This window comes from Geotrypetes seraphini, chromosome 5 (assembly GCF_902459505.1).
Source record: "Geotrypetes seraphini chromosome 5, aGeoSer1.1, whole genome shotgun sequence".
In the NCBI taxonomy this organism is placed as follows: Eukaryota; Metazoa; Chordata; class Amphibia; order Gymnophiona; family Dermophiidae; genus Geotrypetes; species Geotrypetes seraphini.
In genome coordinates, this window is record NC_047088.1 from 263,161,595 (window position 1) to 263,184,479 (window position 22,885).

Here is a 22,885-nt window from a genome sequence, read left to right on the forward strand (position 1 = left end):
CTGTTTCTATCTTCTGTTATTATTCTCTCCTATCAACAATTATAGCTTTTGCTTTTTAAATTTTTGATTTGGATTGTTAACCACTAATTGTTTTTTTTTTTTAACACAGTATATTAAGTACATAACAATTAATTTAGTTATTAGGTTACTATGTACTTTATTCCTGCTGTCACCACGCTCACCTTGGGAGTCTATTAAATTTGTGCATGACGATAGCACATTTGCCATTACATTTCTCACAGGAATATTCAATTTCTTCCATCTGTTAATAAAATGAAAAAATAAATTTATAACTATCAATAATATCTCTTACTTTCTTCACTAGTTTCAGGTTTATTCAGCATTTGATATACTACATTGGCAAAAACATCTATGCGGTTTACATATGATAAAAATATTTCAAAGAAATTAAAATTAAATAAATTCAGAAAATAGAACTACATGATTAACAGTAAAATACATAAAGGAAGAGATTTAAAAATGATTATACGCTTCACGTTTCAGATAAATCCTTACAAGGCCTGCACTGATCAAAGTTATTAGTCTGTAAGCTGAATGAGTTAAAAAAAAAAAAAAAGTTTTAAAAAGAATTTTAAATTATTCTAGATTCGATTCCATTCGAATATAATTTGGAAGAGCATTCCAGAGTTGTGGACCATTCACTGAAAAAATACGCTGTCTGATAGATGTATATGTAATATGTCTGTTAGATGGAATTGTAAGAATAGCCTGGTGAAGAGAATGAAGGGTAGAAGATTCAGGGAGCAGCGCAGGGCCTAGGCTGGAGTGCAAAAAAGCTTGCTTCTGCCTTGTGCACCGTTAGCTACGAGATGTAAGACAGTGAGGATGGGGCTCAGCGTGAGGGAAGGAGCGCAGAAAGCTCGCTCCTGTCAATACACTGCTAGACCACCAGGATTAAAAAAGGCAAAGGGTAGGAGCGAGATCAAAAAAATAATTTGTCAGCCAGGACGGATCCCTCCTGTTCTGGCCTACCACTAGACCACCAAAGGGGGGACAGGGCAGGGAAGTGGGACAGGGTATAGAGCCTGGCAGGGAGGCAGGCTGGCTGCATAACTTGGCAGGACAGGGAGTGAGGGGGTACAGGGTGCAGAGCCTGGCAGGACAGGGAGGGACAGGGTGCAGAGCCTGGCAGAGAAGGATGCTGGGTTCAGAAACTGGCAGAGAGGGGGGCTGAATGCAGAGCCTGGCAGGGGAGGGAGTGAGGAAGGGGACACTGGGTGCAGATCCTGGCAGGGCATGACACTTGAATATTAAGCCTCCACCTTATATTCAAGTCAACCATTTTTCCTCCTTTTTTGGGGGTCTCGACTTATATTTGGACTGTCTTATATTCAAGTATATACCGTGTTCATTTTTGCTAGGCGACGCCAAGATCCACTTCACAGACAGGCAGGTTTCCTTGAAATCTGATGCATTGACTGTAACCTAAAGCGGAGTTCAGAGCTGGCCCGACAAATTCGGGGAGTGAGAATCAGGTAGAGCTGTACTGAAGCCTGACTTTTGCCCTGAGGAAGCCTCTTTTCAGGGGGCGAAACTGTTCCCATTGGACTTTATCAACAGATTTCTCCAAAACAGTATATTCTTATAACGGACATTCCTTAGGCAGCTCTTCAGCCTTTACTATGCGACAGTGATTCACAATGAGGATTATTCATACGATAAGTGGCTCCTTCTCATGAATTTCTTATGAAGATTGAACTATATGAGCATTTTGCGATTCTTATCGATATATAAGCTCTTTGCAGCTGTATTATCTATTGCTTTGAGAATGTTTTTTTGGATGTTATTCTTTTCTTGCTGATCTCTGGAAGGAAGTTATTTCGCGGTTGAACTATTGGACTGATTGATAGTTGTATTCTACAGTCGAGATATTCTGAACTTGCTAGGAATGGACCAAAGGTCAAATTATTTAAAATGATATAATTAAGTTTTTATTGGAGTGATCAAAGGTCACATTTAAAATTATTTTAAAAAAGAGAAAAACATATTTAACACAAGTATTAAATGAGAAGAAGTAGAATTTATAGGATTAGGACCATTAACAGTTAAGGTCAACAGAAGTGTGAAGGTTTTTGGTCGATGAAAGATACCCTTCAGGTATCTCACATTAAACCCATGGAGAAATTAATGATCCTCGGTGCGGTGTTCCGAGATCTTTTCCTTCACTTTAGCATCAGTACAGCATTGTTGGCCTTTTTGAGGATCTATTAGCAAGTGACTAGTATTTCTCACAAAACTGGAAGTAAGGATGAAGTAGGGAATTACAGGCCAGTAAATCTGACTTCTGTTGTAAGCAAATTAATGGAAATGCTTTTAAAACAGAATGGTCAAGTTTCTGGAATCCTGTGGATTACAGGACTGGAAGCAACATGGATTCACTAGAGGTAGGTCTTGTCAGACAAATCTGATCAATTTCTTTGACTGGGTGGCCAGAGAATTGGATATAGGATGTGTGCTAGATGTGGTGTTTTTAGATTTTAGCAAAGCCTTTGACAGTATTCCACACAGACATATAATAAATAAACTGAGTGCACTTGGGATGGGTCCCAAAGTGATAGGCTGGATTGGGAACTGGTTGAGTGGAAGCCGACAGAGATCACTCTGAGGAAAGGGATGTTACCAGTGGTGTGCCTTAAGGTTCTGTTCTTGGGCCTCTTCTTTTTAACATTTTTATAAATGATATTGCTGAAGGGTTGTCGGGTAAGATTTACCACTTTGCGGGGTGCTCAAGAGAGTTGAGTGAAGTCCTGGCGGAACCATTATCCGTGCTCTTCAATCTCTCCCTAAGCATGGGAAGAGTCCCCTTGGACTGGAAAACAGCTAACGTTATTCCACTGCACAAAAAGGGCTGCAGGACAGAGACGGCAAATTACAGACCGGTGAGTCTCACATCCATAGTATGCAAACTCATGGAAACACTGATCAAAAAGAAACTTGATACAATCCTGGATGAAGAAGATCTACGTGATCCCCATCAACATGGATTTACCAAGGGCAGGTCCTGCCAATCAAATCTGATTAGCTTCTTCGACTGGGTAACAAGACAACTAGATGCCGGGGAGTCCCTGGACGTAGTGTATTTGGACTTCAGCAAAGCTTTTGATAGCGTCCCACACCGCAGGTTATTGAACAAGCTGAAATCGCTGGGATTAGGGGAAACACTAGCTGCATGGGTTAAGGATTGGCTGAGCAGTAGACTTCAGAGGGTGATGGTAAATGGTACCCCATCCAAAACATCAGATGTGACCAGTGGAGTGCCACAGGGCTCGGTCTTGGGTCCAATCCTATTCAACATATTCATAAGTGATATGACCCAAGGGCTCAGAGTTAAAATATCATTGTTCGCCGACGACGCCAAACTGTGCAACATAGTAGGTAAAAGCACTATGCCTGACAGTATGACACATGACCTACTACTATTGGAACAATGGTTATCGACTTGGCAGCTCAACTTCAATGCTAAAAAATGTAAAGTGATGCACCTGGGTAAAAGAAATCTATGCAGGATTTACACGTTAAACGGTGAGACCTTAGCTAGGACCACGGAAGAACGGGATTTAGGAGTAATCATTAGTGATGACATGAAAACTGCCAATCAAGTGGAAAAGGCTTCCTCCAAGGCAAGGCAAATGATGGGTTGCATCCGTAGAGGTTTTATCAGCAGGATGCCAGAAGTCATAATGCCACTGTACAGATCCATGGTGAGACCTCATTTGGAATATTGTGTTCAATACTGGAGACCACATTACCGGAAAGATGTGCTGAGAATAGAGTCAGTTCAGCGGATGGCCACCAGGATGATCTCGGGGCTCAAGGATCTCTCGTATGAAGTAAGGCTGAATAACTTGCAGCTGTACTCACTTGAGGAACGAAGAGAGAGAGGGGACATGATTTAAACATTTAAATATATCACGGGCCGTATCGAGGTGGAAGAGGATATCTTCCGTCTTATAGGACCTTCGTCCACCAGAGGGCATCCGCTGAAAATTAGGGGAGAAAAATTTCATGGTGACTTCAGAAAGTATTTCTTCACCGAGAAGGTGGTCAATCATTGGAACGAACTCCCACTGCAGGTGATTGAGGCCAACAGCGTGGCAGATTTTAAAAATAAATGGGATATTCACGTGGGATCTCTAATGATGTAAAGGCAGGGGGTGGTGAACAAATTCAAGGCGAAGGGTCACTAGAGTGGGCAGACTTGATGGGCTTTGGCCCTTTTCTGCCGTCATTTTTCTATGTTTCTATGTTCTTGTGGATCTCTCAGAAAGAGATAATGGTTACTGCGGATGGGCAGACTAAGGGGCTGTTTTACAAAGCTGCGCTAGCGGCTGCCGTGTGGCAACAGCCCCAAAGCAGAGATGCTTTTGAGATTTATACTTAATTTTTTAATCCAAAATCTCAGACATCAGTCCTTAATGATTCCCTTTGTACATTTTGTTTCCTACCTCCCCTTTCTTTTATTTTATGCAATGTATCCTCCCCATTTGCCCATTGTGTATCATGTTATGTCTGTATGGTAATAGTAAATTTGTTCCCTTTATTTTATTTTTTTCAACTTTATAAAACTTTGTATTAATTGGAAACCGCTTTGACTATAAAAGCGGTATATCAAGACTTAAACTTGAAACTTAAATCTCTATTGGCTTTTGGGATGTTGCTGCACGGCTTTGTAGAAGAGGAGGTAAATGGGCCATTTGGCCTTTATCTGCCACCATCTTTCTGTTTCTATGTGACCCATCTGCCATTCCTGTTTTTTGTTCATATCTTGCCCTGCCGTAGTACAATTGTGCATTGAATATCTAACAGGCTCCCCCTTTCCCACTTATTCATAGGTTCTTTTAATTTTTCTCAAATGTTTTACCAACATGAGTAAAAAAAGTGTTCAGAAAACAATACTCCTCAGTTATTTCAGAACAGAGACTCCAGAAACTAATAAAGTTGCAGCGTCAACTCCTGATGTGGCAATTTCAGACAAAGACATTGCAGAGGCTGGCCCATCAGGGGAAATCTCTTCAGCACACACTCTGCCAATTGATAAATCTAAGCACCGCTTATCTGGCATAAATAAACAATGGCTTAAAGATTTTGATTGGCTAATGGTCAAAGAAAATGGTATGTGATGCTCATTGTGCATGAAATATTCAAACACCCCCCAAGGAGGGAGTTACCTTGCACAAGAAAACTTGCTGGACCATGAAAAAAGTAAAACGCACATTGAGTCTGATGCCAACCTTTAAAGAAAGCATGTACTAGAGCAAACTGGAATCAGTCAAATTGAAAGATCTGTATCTGTGTTAAATAATTTATAGAGAGATGCCTTTGTGGGATCTTTAAAATCCATGTATTGGTTGGCAAAAAATGAGTTGCCACATATAACGTTGTTTGAAAAGCTGTTGGAACATTGTAAAGAAATGGGTTGTTCCTTTTTACAACATCTCAATGTTGGTAAAAATGCACATTCCACCTCTGAAAGAATAATGCAAGAGCTGCTGGATGTCTTAGCATCAGAAAAAGTCTAACATACTGAAAAATATACACGCTGAAAATGTTTTCAGTATTCTGTGTGATAAAACAATTTTTTTTTCCATATTATTTTTTATTTTCAAATTTTACATAAAGTGTACAACATATTAAAATCATAAAACAATTAATTATTTATATTAAATATGTTTGCCAGAATTAGTTTTGTATCAACCCGCATTATGACTGATGGCAAAGCAGAGACTATAACCAACACACTGAGTGAGACTATGGACACTCTAGACCAGTGGTCTCAAACTCAAACCATTTGCGGGGCTACATTTTGGATTTGTAGGTATTTGGAGGGCCGCAGAAAAAATAGTTAATGTCTTATTAAAGAAATGACAATTTTGCATGAGGTAAAACTCTTTATAGTTTATAAAACTTTCCTTTAACAGTTAAAAGGAAAGATATATGCAAAATTGTCATTTCTTTAATAAGACATTAATTATTTTTTCTGCGGCCCTCCAAGTACTCTATTTTTTCTGCAGCACTCACATTTAAAGTTCAATATCTTTTCTTTATCAAAACTGGCACATTTCAATCACTAAATTGAAAATAAAATCATTTTCCTACCTTTGTTTGGTAATTTCATCAGTCTCTGGTTGCACTTTATTCTTCTGACTGTGCATTCAATACTTCTTCCCTTCTTTCAGCCTCCTGTATGCTTCCTCTCCTCCAGACCTCATTCCCTCCCCCAACTTTTTCTTTCTTTCTCTGTCTGTCTTTCTCTGATTCCGTGCCCCATTTTTTGCTTTGTTTCTGGTTCCCTGTCCCCCCTCCTTCTTTCTTCCTTCCCCCGTGCCCCAATTTTTGCTTTTTTGTCTGGCTCCCTGTCCCCACCCCACCTTCTTTCTTCCTTCCTTCTTGCCCTCTCCCATCCACCGCCGCGGTGGAATAGGCTGCTGCCGCTTTCGGGAACAGGCAGAGATCTCCCTGCTTCTCTTCTGCACCGGGCCAACAAACTCTCGCCGCCCGACGTCAATTCTAACGTCGGAAAGGACGTTCTGGGCAGCCAGGCAGCGAATGGCTAGCCAGAACATCCTCTCGACGTCAGAATTGACGTCGGGCTGTGAGAGTTGGTCGGCCCCGCAGGGAAGAGAACAGTGGACCGCCCCCCCCCCCCCTTGGTACGCCACTGGAGCAGCAGCGTGTCTGGCCGGCTCGTTCGTTCAAAGCCGCGGGTGGCGGCTCCTTGCGAGATCCGTGCCTGTATCTGAAGCCTCTCTGATGTTGTGACATCAGAGAGGCTTCCAATGCAGGAGTGGATAGCGCAAGGAGCCGCCAACCCGCGGCTTTGAACGAATGAGCCGGCTGCTGCTCCAAAAGGAAGACAATGATCACCTCCAGACCACGGGCCGCAAATAAAACCTGGAGAGCCACATGTGGCCCCCGGGCCGCATGTTTGAGACCACTGCTCTAGACTAGAGAGTTGCGCGGGGACAGAAATCCCACCCGTCCCCACGAGGAATCCCCTCCGTCCCCACTCGTCCCTATAAACTTCAGAAATAGTTATTTCATTTAATTATGCTACTGAATTAAAGGCTCTGGTAGAAACCCATTTACAAATAAGCAAAGAGACTTTATTAATTTGGAAATATTAATTGGGAAGAATACATACTTTTGTAAACGGGTTTCTACCAGAGCCTTTAATGTTTATAAATTTTTATCTTATTTTCCAGCATGTAAAATTATGTTCTATAGAAGATGTATATCAACCCACTATTGGAAGATGGTCCCCTTCTGACCACCCACTAAATACCTTCTACTCATTGAATTCTTCAGACCCTCAGAGATGTCACCAGTGGTTCAAAAGTTTTCATAAGCGCTGGCTTTACACATCAAATCGTCACCGGTCACTCTTAAATATTTACTTTTGTGTTTAAAAGATTTTTAAGACTTCTAAGGTTTTTAACCAAATAACCATCAGATGTACATTTCTATAGCATTCCTATTTGCATGCTTAATACTTAGCTTAGGTGGTGAAAGTAAGGGACAAGTGTGCCGACATGTTTCACCCTTAGGGGGTTTCTTCAGCATTTTAGGTGGTCGCGGGTTGTGGAAATCTGCATAAAGGGATTGTAGCCCTGAAGAAACCCCCTAAGGGTGAAACATGTCTGTTCATGCCATGACAAATCATTATTTGGGAAGTCTAGTGAATAGACAAATGCGTATTTGAGGAACGACTATGCAGTAGCTGTGATTCAACCAGCAGTAAGCATATTGGGTTGATCACATTTTTAAAGGGAAACCCACATGGGCTGAGATTTAGGGGGTAATTCTATAAGGAAATACATAGAATAATGGCAAGAACATAAACCTTTACTCATTTTATCCCTCCCTGCCCCTTAACTACTGTTAAACCTATACATTAGGGATATAACCATGGAGGGGTCTTGGGAGCCTGTCCCACCCAATTTGGATTTGGAACCTTCCAAAATTGATGCACTGTCTGCTGGTTTGGCTGTCAGTGGTCGCCAAGCCCTGCCAGCAGAAATCCACCTCCAGTGATGTCTCTTTTTTAGAGCTGTTGCACTGCCTTCCATGCTTCTTCTGTTCCCATCCCCCACCCCTACACACATATGCATGCTCGCTTACCTTCGTGGCGCTTCCCCGCCCGACCGACAACAGAACAGGCCCGGTCTGACAAACCTCCCTGCCCTGTAGCCGTGAATCTAAATTACCTTCTTACAGATGCTGTAAGAAGGTAATTTAGATTCGCGGCTACAGGGCAGAGAGGTCTGTCGGACCGGGCCTGTTGTCAGTCGGTCGGGGGAAACGCCACAAAGGTAAGGGGCCCTTGCCGGCTGAGCACCCCCCCCCCCAAGGCTGCACCCGGAGCGGACCGCCCCCCCTTGGTACGCCACTCGAGCTGCGAGGCTAGTCTCCTTCTCTTTACCTGTCCTGCCGTAGCACACAGCCGAATGGAAGTCTTCCTGACATCAGCGCTGACGTCGGAGGGAGGGAGGGAGGGCTTTGCTTTAGCCCTCCCTCCGACGTCAGCGTTGACATCGGGAAGACTTCCGTTCAGCTGTGTGCTGCGGCAGGGCAGGTAAGGAGAAGGAGAAGGAGACTAGCCTCGCGGCTCGAGTGCCATCCAACCCCGCAACCCTTGGAGGCGTCCCCATGGGATTCCCGCGACCCTAGGGGGCGTCCCCACGGGATCACTGCGACCCTAGGGGGGCATCCCCACGGGCACCCCGCGACCCTAGGGGGAACCCGCGGGTCCCACGGGATTCCCGTCGTCCCCGTTCCCATGCAGCTCTCTACTCTAGACTTGAAAACTGCTTATCTAGTTGGACTAGGGTCAGATGGAGCGGCTGTTATGATTGGGAAACAGAAAGGTGTGGCAAAACTGCTTAAAGATAAAACATCTGGACTCTTGATCAACTGCAACTGTGTAAAATCACCGATTGGCCCTTGCAAAGGCCCAATCAGCAGCTGCTGTACCTTATTTAACAAAACTGAACGACATTTTAAGGCAGCTGTTCTATTTCTTCCAAAATTCTTCAGTTAGGATGGCTGGTTTAAAGAAATCACTCGGGGCAGAGCGGGAGCACTCGGGGCAGAGCGGGAGCAGAGTAAGGCACACACTGGGCGTGGGAGCGAACTCCGCCCCCTCCCCTCCCGATGGTGCACCGCTGAGCCAGTTGGAAGGCTCAGCGGGATCTCCCCAACAGTTTAAAAGTTTGATTTTGCCGGTTTTAGTTTCTTTTACCTTCTCACCGGTCCTCAACACCTCCCTCCACAACCCACTCTCCTACCCAGACACTAAACACAGCCAACAGCCTAACCACTGGAAACTACACTGCCTCTACCAGCAGCCCCACCTCCATAATGAAGCTAATTCCACAAACAAACACCCAGATTATCCTATTAATAATCCTTCTCATATCCAGCTGTAAGGTAGAAGCAAACAACCTACCCAACATTCCCACTAGCTCAATTGCAATCAAAACCCTTCACCCTAACAGGAGAGTTCCAATAGACAGAAACTCCAACCACCAAACAAGCATTCAACACCCCATAACACCAGCATGGGGAAGAAGAGCAACACAACCCAAGACCAAACCGCACCATAACCCAAATTCACTCATCTACCCTAAAACTATTCACAACCACCAAACAGAAACCACCACCCTTAACTGTGCCTACTTAAACGTCAGAGAGCACAGTTACTTACCGTAACAGGTGTTATCCAGGGACAGCAGGCAGATATTCTTAACGCATGGGTGACGTCACCGACGGAGCCCCGGTACGGACACTTTTAACTAGAAAGTTCTAGTTGGCCGCACCGCGCATGCGCGGGTGCCTTCCCGCTCGACGGAGGAGAGCGTGGTCCCCAGTTAAGATAAGCCAGCTAAGAAGCCAACCCGGGGAGGAGGGTGGGTTGTAAGAATATCTGCCTGCTGTCCCTGGATAACACCTGTTACGGTAAGTAACTGTGCTTTATCCCAGGACAAGCAGGCAGCATATTCTTAACGCATGGGTGACCTCCAAGCTAACAGAGAAGGAGGAGGGATGGTTGGCCATTAGGAAAACAAATTTTGTAACACAGATTGGCCGAAGTGCCCATCCCATCTGGAGAAGGCATCCAGACAGTAGTGAGAAGTGAATGTGTGAACTGAGGACCAAGTGGCAGTTTTGCAGATCTCCTCGATGGGCGTGGAGCAGAGGAGAGCCATAGAAGCAGCCATAGCTCTGACCCTGTGGGCCGTGACAGCACCTTCCAGTGAGGGACCGGCCCGAGCATAACAGAATGCAATGCAGGCAGCAAGCCAGTTAGAAAGCGTCTGTTTAGAGACAGGGCGACCTAGACGGTTAGGGTCGAAGGACAAAAAGAGCTGAGGGGACGAGCGGTGAGCCCTGGTACGGTCAAGGTAGTATGCAAGGGCACGCTTACAGTCCAGCGTGTGTAATGCCTGTTCCCCAGGATGAGAATGGGGCTTAGGGAAAAAGACAGGTAACACAATGGATTGGTTGAGGTGGAAGTCTGAGACCACCTTGGGAAGAAATTTAGGATGGGTACGCAGAACTACCTTGTCATGGTGAAAAACCGTGAAAGGTGGGTCAGCGACCAGTGCATGTAGCTCACTAACCCTCCTGGCAGAGGTGATGGCAATGAGGAAAAGCACCTTCCATGTCAGAAATTTGAGTGAAGTTGTGGCAAGAGGCTCAAATGGAGGTTTCATGAAGGCTGAGAGAACCACGTTCAGGTCCCAGACGACTAGAGGAGGCTTCAGCGGTGGTTTGACATTGAAGAGGCCTCTCATGAACCGGGAAACCAGGGGATGAGCCGTGAGAGGTTTTCCGAGGATAGGCTCATGAAATGCAGTGATGGCACTGAGGTGGACTCTGATTGAGGTAGATTTGAGGCCAGCGTCGGAGAGAGAAAGCAAATAGTCCAGTATAGTTTCTACCGCCAATGAGGCGGGATCGTGATGATGAAGTAGACACCAAGAGGAGAACCGAGTCCATTTCTGATGGTAACATTGGAGGGTGGCCGGTTTCCTGGAGGCATCCGACGGATAGGCTGAGACAGGTTCTCTGGAGAGGTCAGCCCGAGAGAAACCAAGCTGTCAGGTGGAGCGAGGACAGATTGGGATGCAGTAGAGACTGATGCTGCTGTGTAAGTAGAGTAGGAAACACAGGAAGAGGAATGGGCTCCCTGGAGCTGAGCTGGAGCAGGAGGGAGAACCAGTGTTGGCGATTCCACCGAGGAGCGATGAGAATCATGGTGGCTCTGTCCCTGCGGAGTTTGAACAATGTCCGCAACATCAGAGGTAGTGGAGGAAAGGCATAGAGGAACCGATCCGTCCAGTCGAGCAGGAATGCATCCGGGGCCAGACGGTGAGGAGAGAAGAGTCTGGAACAGAACTGGGGCAGCTGATGGTTGTGAGGAGCTACAAAGAGGTCCACTTGCAGAGTGCCCCAGCGCGCAAAGATGGAGCGGAGTGTGGGAGGATCCAGAGTCCACTCGTGAGGTTGAAGGATGCGGCTGAGATTGTCGGCCAGGGAGTTCTGTTCGCCCTGGATATATACAGCCTTGAGGAAGAGACTGTGGGCCGTGGCTCAGGACCAGATGCGGATGGCCTCCTGACAGAGGAGGGGAGATCCGGTGCCGCCTTGCTTGTTTATGTAGTATATGGCGACCTGGTTGTCTGTGCACAGAAGAAGGACCTGAGGGTAGAGAAGGTGCTGGAAGGCTTTGAGAGCATAGAACATGGCTCTGAGTTCCAGGAAATTGATGTGATGTAGACGTTCCTGAGGGGTCCAGAGACCCTGAGTGCGAAGATCTCCCAGGTGAGCTCCCCACGCATAGGGGGAGGCATCCGTGGTGATGGTCATGGAGTGAGGGGGCAGATGAAAGAGTAGACCCCTGGAAAGATTTGAGGAGTTCAACCACCATTGAAGAGATTGCTGAAGAGACGATGTCACAGAGATGGGATATTCCATCCCTAAAAGACTTCTATTATACTCGCAAAACAAATTTCGCTATAACTGCCCCTACATTATGGAACTCACTTCCACAATACCTCCGCGACGAACAACAATTAGCCAAATTCAAGACCAATCTAAAGACTTTCTTATTTCGGGATGCTTTTAATCAAACCTAAATTTTTTTATTTTTTTTTTCTCTCTTTTTTCTTTCTCTCATCAGGCAAGCATCCATCATTTTCACACTTCCCCTTCCCTTCGTTCAATCCCCCCCCCCCACTTTTCCCATCTCATCTATACAATGTAACTTTTTCCCTTTCCTCCCCTATTGCCCTCACACTCCAGTAAGTCAAGTCTGTCATTTACGTTTAATTTTAGACATCTTTATGCACATTCTACTACATTTAAACTCTTTATTAATTTTATTGTTAACCGGCCAGACAATTGTTTGATGGTCGGGATATTAAAAACTAATAAACTTGGAAACTTGGTCTGTGACCATTGGTTGGCTAGAGTCCATTGAGGTGTCCTGAGGTGGAGTCGTGCCAGAGGAAGTACATGGACCGTCGAGGCCATGTGGCCCAGGAGGACCATCATCTGCCGAGCTAGGATGGAGTGATGAAGGAGCACCTGACGACAGAGATGGAGCAGGGTCCGTTGTCGGTCGGCGGGAAGAAACGCCCTCATCAGAGTGGTGTCCAGAACTGCTCCAATGAATTGAAGTCGCTGTGTGGGAAGCAGATGCGACTTGGGGTAGTTGATCTCGAACCCCAGGAGATGGAGGAAAGAGATGGTGTGTTGTGTGGCTTGCAGCACAAGCGGAGACGTAGGAGCTTTCACCAACCAATCGTCCAAGTACGGGAACACCTGGAGGTTGTGAGACCTGAGGAAGGCCGCCACCACAATAAGGCACTTGGTGAACACCCTGGGTGATGATGCGAGGCCAAAGGGTAGCACTTTGTACTGATAGTGGCGGTGCTGTACCTGAAATCGGAGGTAGCGACGTGAAGTCAGATGGATTGGAATGTGAGTGTAGGCCTCTTTGAGGTCTAGGGAACATAGCCAGTCGTGTTGAGAGAGAAGCGGGTAAAGCGTGGCAAGGGAGAGCATTCTGAACTTTTCCTTGACCAGACACTTGTTGAGGTTCCGGAGATCGAGGATGGGACAGAGGTCTCCTGTCTTCTTGGGAACCAGGAAGTAGCGGGAGTAGAATCCCCGACCCCTTTGGTCTGGGGGTACCTCTTCGATGGCATTGAGAAGAAGGAGGGATTGGACCTCCCTCAGGAGGAGGGGGGATTGAGAGGAGTGAGAAACAGACTCTATGGGAGGATTGTCCGGTGGAAGAGTCTGGAAATTGAGAGAGTAGCCGTGGCGAATGATGTTGAGGACCCACAGGTCTGATGTGATGACCTCCCAACGGTTGAGGAAGAGTTGAAGACGTCCTCCTATCGGCTGAGGAAGAGGCAAGGATGGTGGGAGACTGGCTATGCCCTGGAGAAAAGAGTCAAAAGGGCTGAGATGGTTTTGACTGCGGGAGAGGCTTGGTCGGTGGGTGAGACTGTGAACGTGCCTGAGTCTGGTGCTGCTGACGAGGCCGGCGAGACTGTTGTTGTTGAGGCAGGTTGAGAGGTCTGGCCGAGAACCTGCGTTGATAAGAAGACTGCTGTTTGTAGGGGCGAGCAGGAGGAGTTTTCTTCTTAGGTTTGATCAGGGTATCCCACCTGGTCTCGTGTGCCGAGAGTTTCTGGGTAGTTGAGTCCAGGGACTCCCCAAAGAGTTCATCACCAAGACAAGGTGCGTTGGCTAGGCGGTCTTGGTGATTAATATCGAGGGCAGAAACTCTCAGCCAGGCCAAGCGCCTCATGGCAACAGCCATGGCAGATGCTCGAGAGGTCAGCTCAAAAGAGTCATAAATGGAGCGCACCATAAATTTCCTGAGTTGGAGCAAACTGGAAAGCTGTTGTTGAAAAACCGGGACCTTGCGTTCAGGGATGTACTTTTGGAAGGAGGAGAGTTGTTGCACCAAATGCTTCATATAGAAGGAGAAGTGGAAGGTGTAATTATTAGCTCTGTTGGCAAGAATGGAATTCTGATAAAGGCGCTTGCCAAATTTATCCATCGTTCTGCCCTCTCTGCAAGGAGGAGTAGAGGCATAAACACTGGAGCCCTGGGTTTTCTTTAAAATGGACTCCACTAGAAGGGATTCATGGGGTAGTTGAGGTTTGTCGAACCCCGGGATAGGAATGACCCTATATAAACTATCCAGTTTTTGAGGTGCACCCGGTACCGTGAGAGGGTTTTCCCAATTTTTGTAAAAGGTTTCCCGTAAGATGTCGTGGACGGGTAACTTTAAAAATTCTTTGGGGGGTTGTTCGAAGTCCAGGGCGTCAAGGAAAGCCTGGGACTTCTTAGAGTCGGACTCCAAAGGGATAGACAGAGCTGCGGACATTTCTCGTAGAAATTTTGTGAATGAGGACTGTTCAGGTTTGGAATTGGTATCGACCATCGATGGTTCCTCGTCCGTTGATGAAGCCTCATCATCGGTACCGGGTGGGGATTCTTCCCATAAGTCCGGGTCCCTGACGTCGGTATGCGCGGGACGGGACGGTGGTGCGGATGGCTCAGTATGGCGAGTCTTAGAGAGGGATTTGCCAGAGTGCATCGAGACGGTACCGGGGGAGGAAGATCGGTGCCGGTCCTGGTCTCGGGGGGACTGGTGTCGGTCTCGATGTCAGGGAGGGTCGGCATCAGAGCGTGGTTGCACCGAAGGATGAAGTGGTTCAGCCGCGAGTACCGGCATGGAGGTGTTCAACGGTACCGATGGTGTCGACACCGGTGGTGTGGTGCGAGGCTCGGGCCGGTCCGGCACCGAAAGGAGTGGGGCCAACAGTGTAGGCAACAAGTGCTGGAGTTGTTGTTGTAGTTGCTCCTGCAGTTGGGTTTGGAGTATGGCCGCAATGCGGTCGTCCAGAGGGGGCACCGGTACCGCTTTTTTCTTTTTCGGTACCATAGGTGCCGCTCCATGCCCCGGCGATGAGGAGGCCGATGACGAGGCACTCACCGAAATCGGGGCGGAGCGTTTGCGGGGTCGGCGTGATGCCGGGAGGACCGGCGTCGCCGGTGTGGCAGGAGGGCGCTCAAGGGAAGTGGAAGGCTTCTTAGCCGGCTTACCTGGTGTCAGCGACCCCGAGGAAGGATCAGGCGGTGTCGAAGTAGTCGGTGCCGACTTTTGCGATGCCGTTGACGGCGCGGCTGATTCCATGGCAGATCCGGTGCTGAAAAGAATATTTTGTTGGATCTGTCTATTTTTTAATGTATGTTTTTTAAGAGTAGCACAGCGGGTGCAGGTGTCAGCCCGATGCTCTGGACCCAGGCACTGTAGGCACCAATTGTGCGGGTCAGTGAGAGATATCGGGCGTGCACACCGCTGGCACTTCTTAAAGCCCGGCTGAGGGGGCATGAAGGGAAACACGGCCTCCGCAAAATCAAAACCGGAGGCCTGTATGGTGACAACAGGCCCCGTCGGGGCCGGTTCGAAAAATAAAGAGAAAACATTTTTTTTTTTTTGGAATTTAAAACGAAAAAGAAACCCGAAGGTAAAAGAAGAAAAAGGAAGACAAAAATGCGAGCGGGAAGGCAAAATCCGATATTTCAACGGCCGTTGAAAAATACATACGTCTTCTTTGCTCCGCGGAAACGAAGAAACTGGGGACCACGCTCTCCTCCGTCGAGCGGGAAGGCACCCGCGCAGTGCGGCCAACTAGAACTTTCTAGTTAAAAGTGTCCGTACCGGGGCTCCGTCGGTGACGTCACCCATGCGTTAAGAATATGCTGCCTGCTTGTCCTGGGATAACCCTAGGTCCAAAAACAGAACTTATAAAAACCTGGATAAAAAACGAAAACCTAGACTGCCTCTTCCTCACAGAAACCTGGCTAACATCGGACACAGACCCAAGAATTACAGATGTCTGCCCTCAAGGATACAAAATTACAGTGACCTGCAGAGAGAAAAAAAGAGGAGGTGGATTAGCGATCTTACTCAAAGACTCCCTAACCTTAAACATATTGGAAAAAACTTCCACCCCTTACATGGACCTTTTAGCATGTCAAATCTCTTCCACCGCAGTGAAAAACTCACTAAACTGCATGCTCTGTTATATAACACTGGGAATCTGGGCCATGGTTAGATCCGAATTTGAAAACTTCATATACCAAAACTTACTTACAGCAGCACACAATCTTATCCTAGGAGACCTAAACCTTCATCTTGAAGACCATTCATCCAAGCCAGTAGACAATCTACTTTCTTTCCTCAATGCCCTATCCTTCCAAATTTTAAACCCACAAACTACTCATGAGAAAGGACACCAACTGGACATTGCAGCCTTCATAACCCATCAAACTTCTACTTCAGAAATTCAAACGTCTAATGGAACCTGGTCCCCATCCCTCTGGTCAGACCACTACACTTACACCTTCAACATCATCTGGACCAAAAACAAATCCAAACCAATATCCAAAATAGTAACCTACACATCACGCAAACGCATCGAGCCCGCCATTTTCTGGTCAAAAGTAGACAAAACAATCCAAGAAGATAACCCCAAAGACTTCATTTCACACTGGGGTTATTTGAGCAACAACATCCTTGATGAACAGGCCCCACTTCGAACCAAAACCAGAACATGCAGACGATCAGACCAATGGTTCGACGAAGAATTACTCCTACTCAAGAGACAATGGAGACGTCTGGAAAGAAAATGGAGAAAAACCAACCAAGATCACACGAAAACCGCCTGGAAAAAAATTAACAAACAATACAAACTTCTATTAAAAGAAAAGAGAAAAAAAACATTACACCAACCTAATAGGCACGGAAACCCAAGACACCAAAAAACTAATCCTAATATTAAAAGATCTAACTAACACCATACCCTATTTGACCACTAACAATAACTCCTCCCCTTCAGCCTCCCTCCTAGCTGAACACTTCAAGAATAAAATTACAAACACCAGAGCTACTCTCATTAGTAACCCAACCCACCTATTCGAAGTCACAATACTCCCCACAGAAAATGAATCTTGTGCTGCAGACAGATCTTGGTCCCAATTCCCTAAGATACATTGGACCGAATTCAAAAACTCTACAATAAGTATAGCCACGCATCATGTGAACTCAACCACTGCCCGCCATATCTCCTGTCATCAGCAAGCACTAAGTTCCGTACCTTACTCCTACACTGGATACAAACCATGCTCACAGATGGCATTTTCCCGAATGACCTCAGCGAAATCATCATCACCCCAATCTTAAAAGACCCAAAAGGACCAACAGACCTCTCATCCAACTACAGACCAATAACCTCACTACCTCTATATAACAAACTAACAGAAGGATTAGTAGCCAAATTCCTCACCAACTATCTCGAGGACCATAACTTACTCCATCCCATGCAATCCAGCTTCAGAACTAACTTCAGCACAGAGACACTACTAGGCTCCCTTATCGACACAGCAAGACAACACCTAAGCATTGGAAAAAAAATGCTGCTCATACAGTTGGAGCTGACGGCGGCATTTGACCTGGTAGACCATAACATCCTACTACAAATCTTGGACTCAATAGGCATCTCAGATAAAGTATACTCATGGTTTGAAAGTTTCTTAAAATCCAGAACATACAAAGAAAAATCCAAACCTTGGTCCAACCCCTGCGGCGTTCCACAAGGGTCCCCACTGTCCCCTACTCTCTTCAACCTATATAAGGTCTCTCTTGGCGTTTACCTGAACAAACAAGGCCTATCCTCTTATAGCTATGCTGATGACATCACCATCCTCATTCCTTTCGACCAACCAATGCTCTTAATGTCAGACACACTACACAGAACTCTAGCTACAGTTACGACTTGGATGGAAGACCACAAACTGAAACTCAACCCAGACAAAACTAAATTCATCCTCCTAGAAAATAACAAAATCCCAACCATAACCAACTTAGAAATCAACTCTATCAACTACCCTTTGCAAACCACCCTAAAACTTCTAGGTATGACTATTGATAGAGGCTGCACCACGCAACCACAAATTAACAAAACAATACAGAAATCTTTCGCAGTTATGAGAAACCTTAAAGTCCGAAAATTCTTTGAAAAAACACAATTTCAGCTCCTAGTACAATCTCTAATCCTAAGTATCCTAGACTATTGCAACATCCTCTATCTCCCCTGCCCTGCAATAATGATTAAACAACTACAGACAATTCAGAATACAGCTCTGAGACTATTCATTGAAAAAACATGATCACATTACTGAGGCATTCATCAATTCTCATTGGCTTCTAATCCAGGAAAGAATACAATTTAAATTCTACTGTATACTATTTAAAACTATAAATGGAGACAGCCCAACCTACCTAAACGACCGTCTCATCCAAACCACCTCTACCAGGCATAGAAAAACACACACCCCATTCACTTACCCCTCAATCAAAGAAGTAAAACGGAAAAAACTATACAATGGACTACTGGCCACTCAGGCAGCGAAGATAGACAACCAAGTCTCCAACCTATTGACAACAACCCCAGACTACAAGATGTTCAGAAAGGAAATAAAAACTATACTCTTCAAGAAATCCCTTAATAAAGCTTAATACCATGATAAAGCTTAACCCCCCTCTTACCATCCCCTCACTAACCCCAGATCCTACTTTTCCCTCTCTTGGAAACCTTCTCTGATCTAACGTTGTAACCCTTCTTCCATAACTCTTTTTGTAATCCGCTTTGAACCGAAAGGTAATGGCGGAATAGAAATCTGTAATGTAATGTAATGTAATTTTGAACATTCCCCAGATTAAGCTGAAAATGGCCAGTGACACTAGAAGGCTGTCTCATGACTCTACAGTACAGTCACTACGACAGTGTATGATGAGTGTCATAGCTGCGCTGGAAAGAGGCCACTGAACGAAATGACATCACAGCTGAAGGATTAAGCAGAAGTATTAAAACGTACAATTTTGTTTCCTCTCTGATGATGCTTTCAGATGTATTACCTCTGTTGCCCAACTTATCTAAAGCTTGGAAAAGGCAAGATGTCAATCTTACCGAAATTGAGCCAATTTTGCTCACCACAAAATTGTCCATCATGGAGTTGAAAGACACTCCTGGGAGATATTTTCAAAGCCTTCATCATTGTCTGGCAGAAGAATGGTCAGATCTCCACATTATTTATACACAGAGTGATATAATGTCATTCAAAACTGCAATATATGATAAATACCTAGAGACAGTTGTCAAACACCTAGATGCAAGATTCCCTGACATGCCAATTATTTCCAGCTTTTCAAACGTTTTCAATGCAGAAACTCATGATTCAAATGAGTCTGCTGAAATTTTTTTCGATCATTACTCCAAAATGGTAGCCCTCCAATTTTAAAATATGAAAGCAGCAGACAAAAATAGGCAGTTACATTAAAAATGGATCAGAAGTCAATCATACAAAGACTGGAAAGAGGCCACTGAATTTACTAAAAATGGCAACATCAGAGCTCAAAGAGTCGTTTCCAAATTTAGTCACACTAGCTCATATTGGGCTAGCGATACCCACAACTGAATGTGAAAGGGGGTTTTCTGCCCTTAAAAGGATCAAGACGTTTGAGAAATTGCATGAATCAAAGAACGCTAAATAATCTCATTCTGATCTCCTTGGAGGGCCCAGATCCTGGGGACTTTGATTATGGGAAAGCTGCTGATCACTGGGCCTCTAGAAAGAAAAGAAAAATAAATATTTAACTGAAGACACCTGCATATACAAGTTGGCTTTGAAGAATTTGTTAAAAATTTTCCTTCGTTAGGATTCCCATACTTTTTTTCATTGTTTTCACTTTTCTTCCCGACAGCGACAATACTTGTGCCTCTTGGTTTATGTCATAAAATTGTTATTTAAAATTTTTGTTAGGGTTGCAGGATCCTGCATTGGATACTTCTTAAATTTAATAAAAAATATTCTGGCACAAGTGTCGAACTTTAAAAAAGGAAGTCATATTGAGCATTGGAAAATAGTTAATAAAAATAGGGCACATTTAATTTTCACCACCACCAAATTTTCCTGTCCCGTCCCACCTGGCTACTTTTTCATGCCACCCGGCTGGAAAAAATTTCTGGGGAGAACACTGAATATGGATAGATTTCTGACAACATTCAGCGATGTTGAATGGATTGGATATTAAAATTTTTTTTTATGGAGACATTGGACGCCGTGAATAAATGCAGTAACTCAATATAGACTGAGAGACACATATTTGAAAACTATCACAAGGACACTGATTTATTACACTTTGCATACGAGAAGTCCCTCCATGCTGACACTTAACAACTTTTCTTGTTGCTTCTGAAGAGTGGAACTGCGCACGCAGAACTTGATGCGATGTTCCGGGCCAAGGCATTATATCTACCAGTTGTGGGGGGCGGTGATAAAAATTGTCCTTTGGTACCTGCCGCACTTTTTAAGCCCTGTTAAAGGATGGGACATGGATGGGAAAACCACCTCAGCCAAATTGAACTCAATGGCTGAGGAGAAAGAGGCCTTGCTGTCAAAAATGCCCGAAGGAGAAAACAGGGGAGAATTTTTCCAGAATTTTCTCTTTTTTTTTTTTAATAAAGAAATTGAAGAAAAGAGAAATAGAAAAAAATTAAAGAAAAATAAACGCCTGAGTGGGAAGGCAAGGGCTGAAAAACGAACGAATGAACGTTCAAGAGTATGACTTCTTAGCTCCGTGGAAAACTAAGATCTAAGGAGCTACGCGTCTATGGCGGGTGAGAAGGCACTCATGCATGTGCGGTGCAGTCAGTCGTGAACTTTCTAAAGTTCTTAAAGTGCCGAGGCACTTTTGCAGCTGTCTGTACCGGGGCTCCGTGGATGACGTCACCCGTGAGAATATACTGCCTGCTTGTCCTGGGATAAAGTGTTGTATTTGTAGAGCAAGATAATAGTTATGGTGTAAATGAGATGTGTTGTTGTGTAAGTGAAACGTGATGTGTATAATGTCCACCTGATAGCCCGCATATAGATATCATTTGTTTGAACAGAAAGAGATAGAGCTTATGGAAGTTAAATATACAATGGATGTCGACAAACCAAATGGTGTCCTGAGGGGCGACATTAAAAATGCTGGTAAAACTTATTGGTCAAAATTATTTACATCTTTTGACCAGAGTGTGCTATGTGTGTAATGTGTGAAACCTAGTGATGATGAACAAATTTCAAACTCATAGTTAAAGTTTAAGAGTTTAAAAAGAAAGGGGTGACAAAGCATACTAAGTATGGAGTGAAGTTTGTGTGGAGAGTTGCCTGATTAGTCAAACCATAACCAAATTTGGAAATTCACTATCCAACCCAGGTCCTGCAGAACTTGGACCACATGAACCAATGCTTGCTCTCCTTCGGTGAATAACAGAGCTCTGATCAGCCAGCCGTCCAGGTATGGATGAACCTGAAAGCCATCTTGCGCAAGTGGGTAGCCACCACTACCTTCACTTGGTGAAGGTGTGAAATGCTGTGGCCAGCCCAAAGGGATGGGCTGAGAACTGGTAATGGTTTTCCAGAACATGATATCTCAGGAATTTTCTGTGATTTGGAAATATAAGAATGTGCAAATAGGCATCTATCTGCCTAACAGCCTGTGCTCAAGTCTCTGCAATGAAGTAGGCTCCAAAAAGGCTTCTGCAGGCTGGCCAAGAGGTACAAAATGGGATTGGCCTGTTAAGGATCTTCCCTATCATGGGCCAGGGCAGAAACACATACAAAAGCTCGCCCTGAGTGTCTAGATCCACACTTTCAAGCTCGGACCTTCAACTGAAGAAGTTGTCCATCCCTTCTTGTTCTGTGCTATTGGTATGAGGTTGAACATTGTGCGACCCCCAGCAATGAACAATGGTTTGGAAGGCTGATGCAGATAACGTCCACTCTCCTAGATCCATAGTCTGTCTGCTGATGAAATCAGCTTGGATGCTGTCCATTCCTGCTACATGTGAAACTGAGAGGGCATGAAGATGAAGCTCCATCCACTTGAACAGCAAGCGGTTTTCCAAACCCAGCTGGGTACTCTTGGTGCCTCCATAGCTATTGACATAAGCTATTTCAGTAGCATTGTCTGAGAAGATTTGTACTGCTTGTCCTTGCAGTCTTCTGCAGTTTCTGCAAAGCCAGCTGAAAGGCACGAAGTTCCAGCCTGTTGATAGACAACTTTCTCTGGGTGGTCAACCAATGTCCCTGCATCAAATGATTGCAGCGAGCCCAGCAGCTGACACAACTATGCCACTGACACATGCAGCAGCAAGCGTGAGAAGTTCTCACACATGGCCGCCCGCCGGCCTCATGGGGGAAAGCGCCGCAGTGGGGCTTCTTGGCCAGTGCAAAGCCCACGCTCCCCTCCACACTGCCTTTGGCATCCTAGTGGAGCTTGGCAGGCCATGCCAGGGCATCTCCGAGGGGCTCGATGGGGATGGGGGCGAAGCGGCAGCGACCCTGCTGCCGCCCCCCCTTGGACCGGTTATTTGAGGGGCTTTTTCACCTTAATTTTCCTTTCCTTTATATTTCCTTTCACTTCTCTCCTTTCCCTTTGTCTTATTTCTCCATCACTCATTTTCTAACACCTGAAGTCTTCACCAGAACCAAAGCAAGGTCTTCACTATAGGAGACAAGGCTATTGGCAGGGCACAAGCTACCAAGTGTCAGTTGCAGAGGTATGCCTACTAATGCTCTTTCAGGGTCCTCTCTCTTGTATTTTAAGTCACCATCCTAATCAAGTAACAACCTCACCTCTACTTCTTGTTCTGCTGACATTATTTTTATCTGCAACTAATGGCCAGTGTTTCTGGCAAAAGACTGATCACAGGCTCCAGATGTTTTA

At 45.3% G+C, this 22,885-nt stretch overlaps 1 protein-coding gene across 3 annotated transcripts in view; it reads right to left on the bottom strand.

Moving 5' to 3' along the window:
- USP37 (ubiquitin specific peptidase 37) overlaps window positions 1–22,885 on the bottom strand; it is a 465,383-nt gene that overhangs the window by 183,273 nt on the left and 259,225 nt on the right. For all 3 annotated transcript variants that reach the window (XM_033944517.1, XM_033944518.1, XM_033944516.1), the window contains exon 15: window positions 183–262. In XM_033944517.1, coding sequence (XP_033800408.1) covers window positions 183–262 — 80 coding nt within the window. The remainder of the gene's footprint in view (window positions 1–182; window positions 263–22,885) is intronic.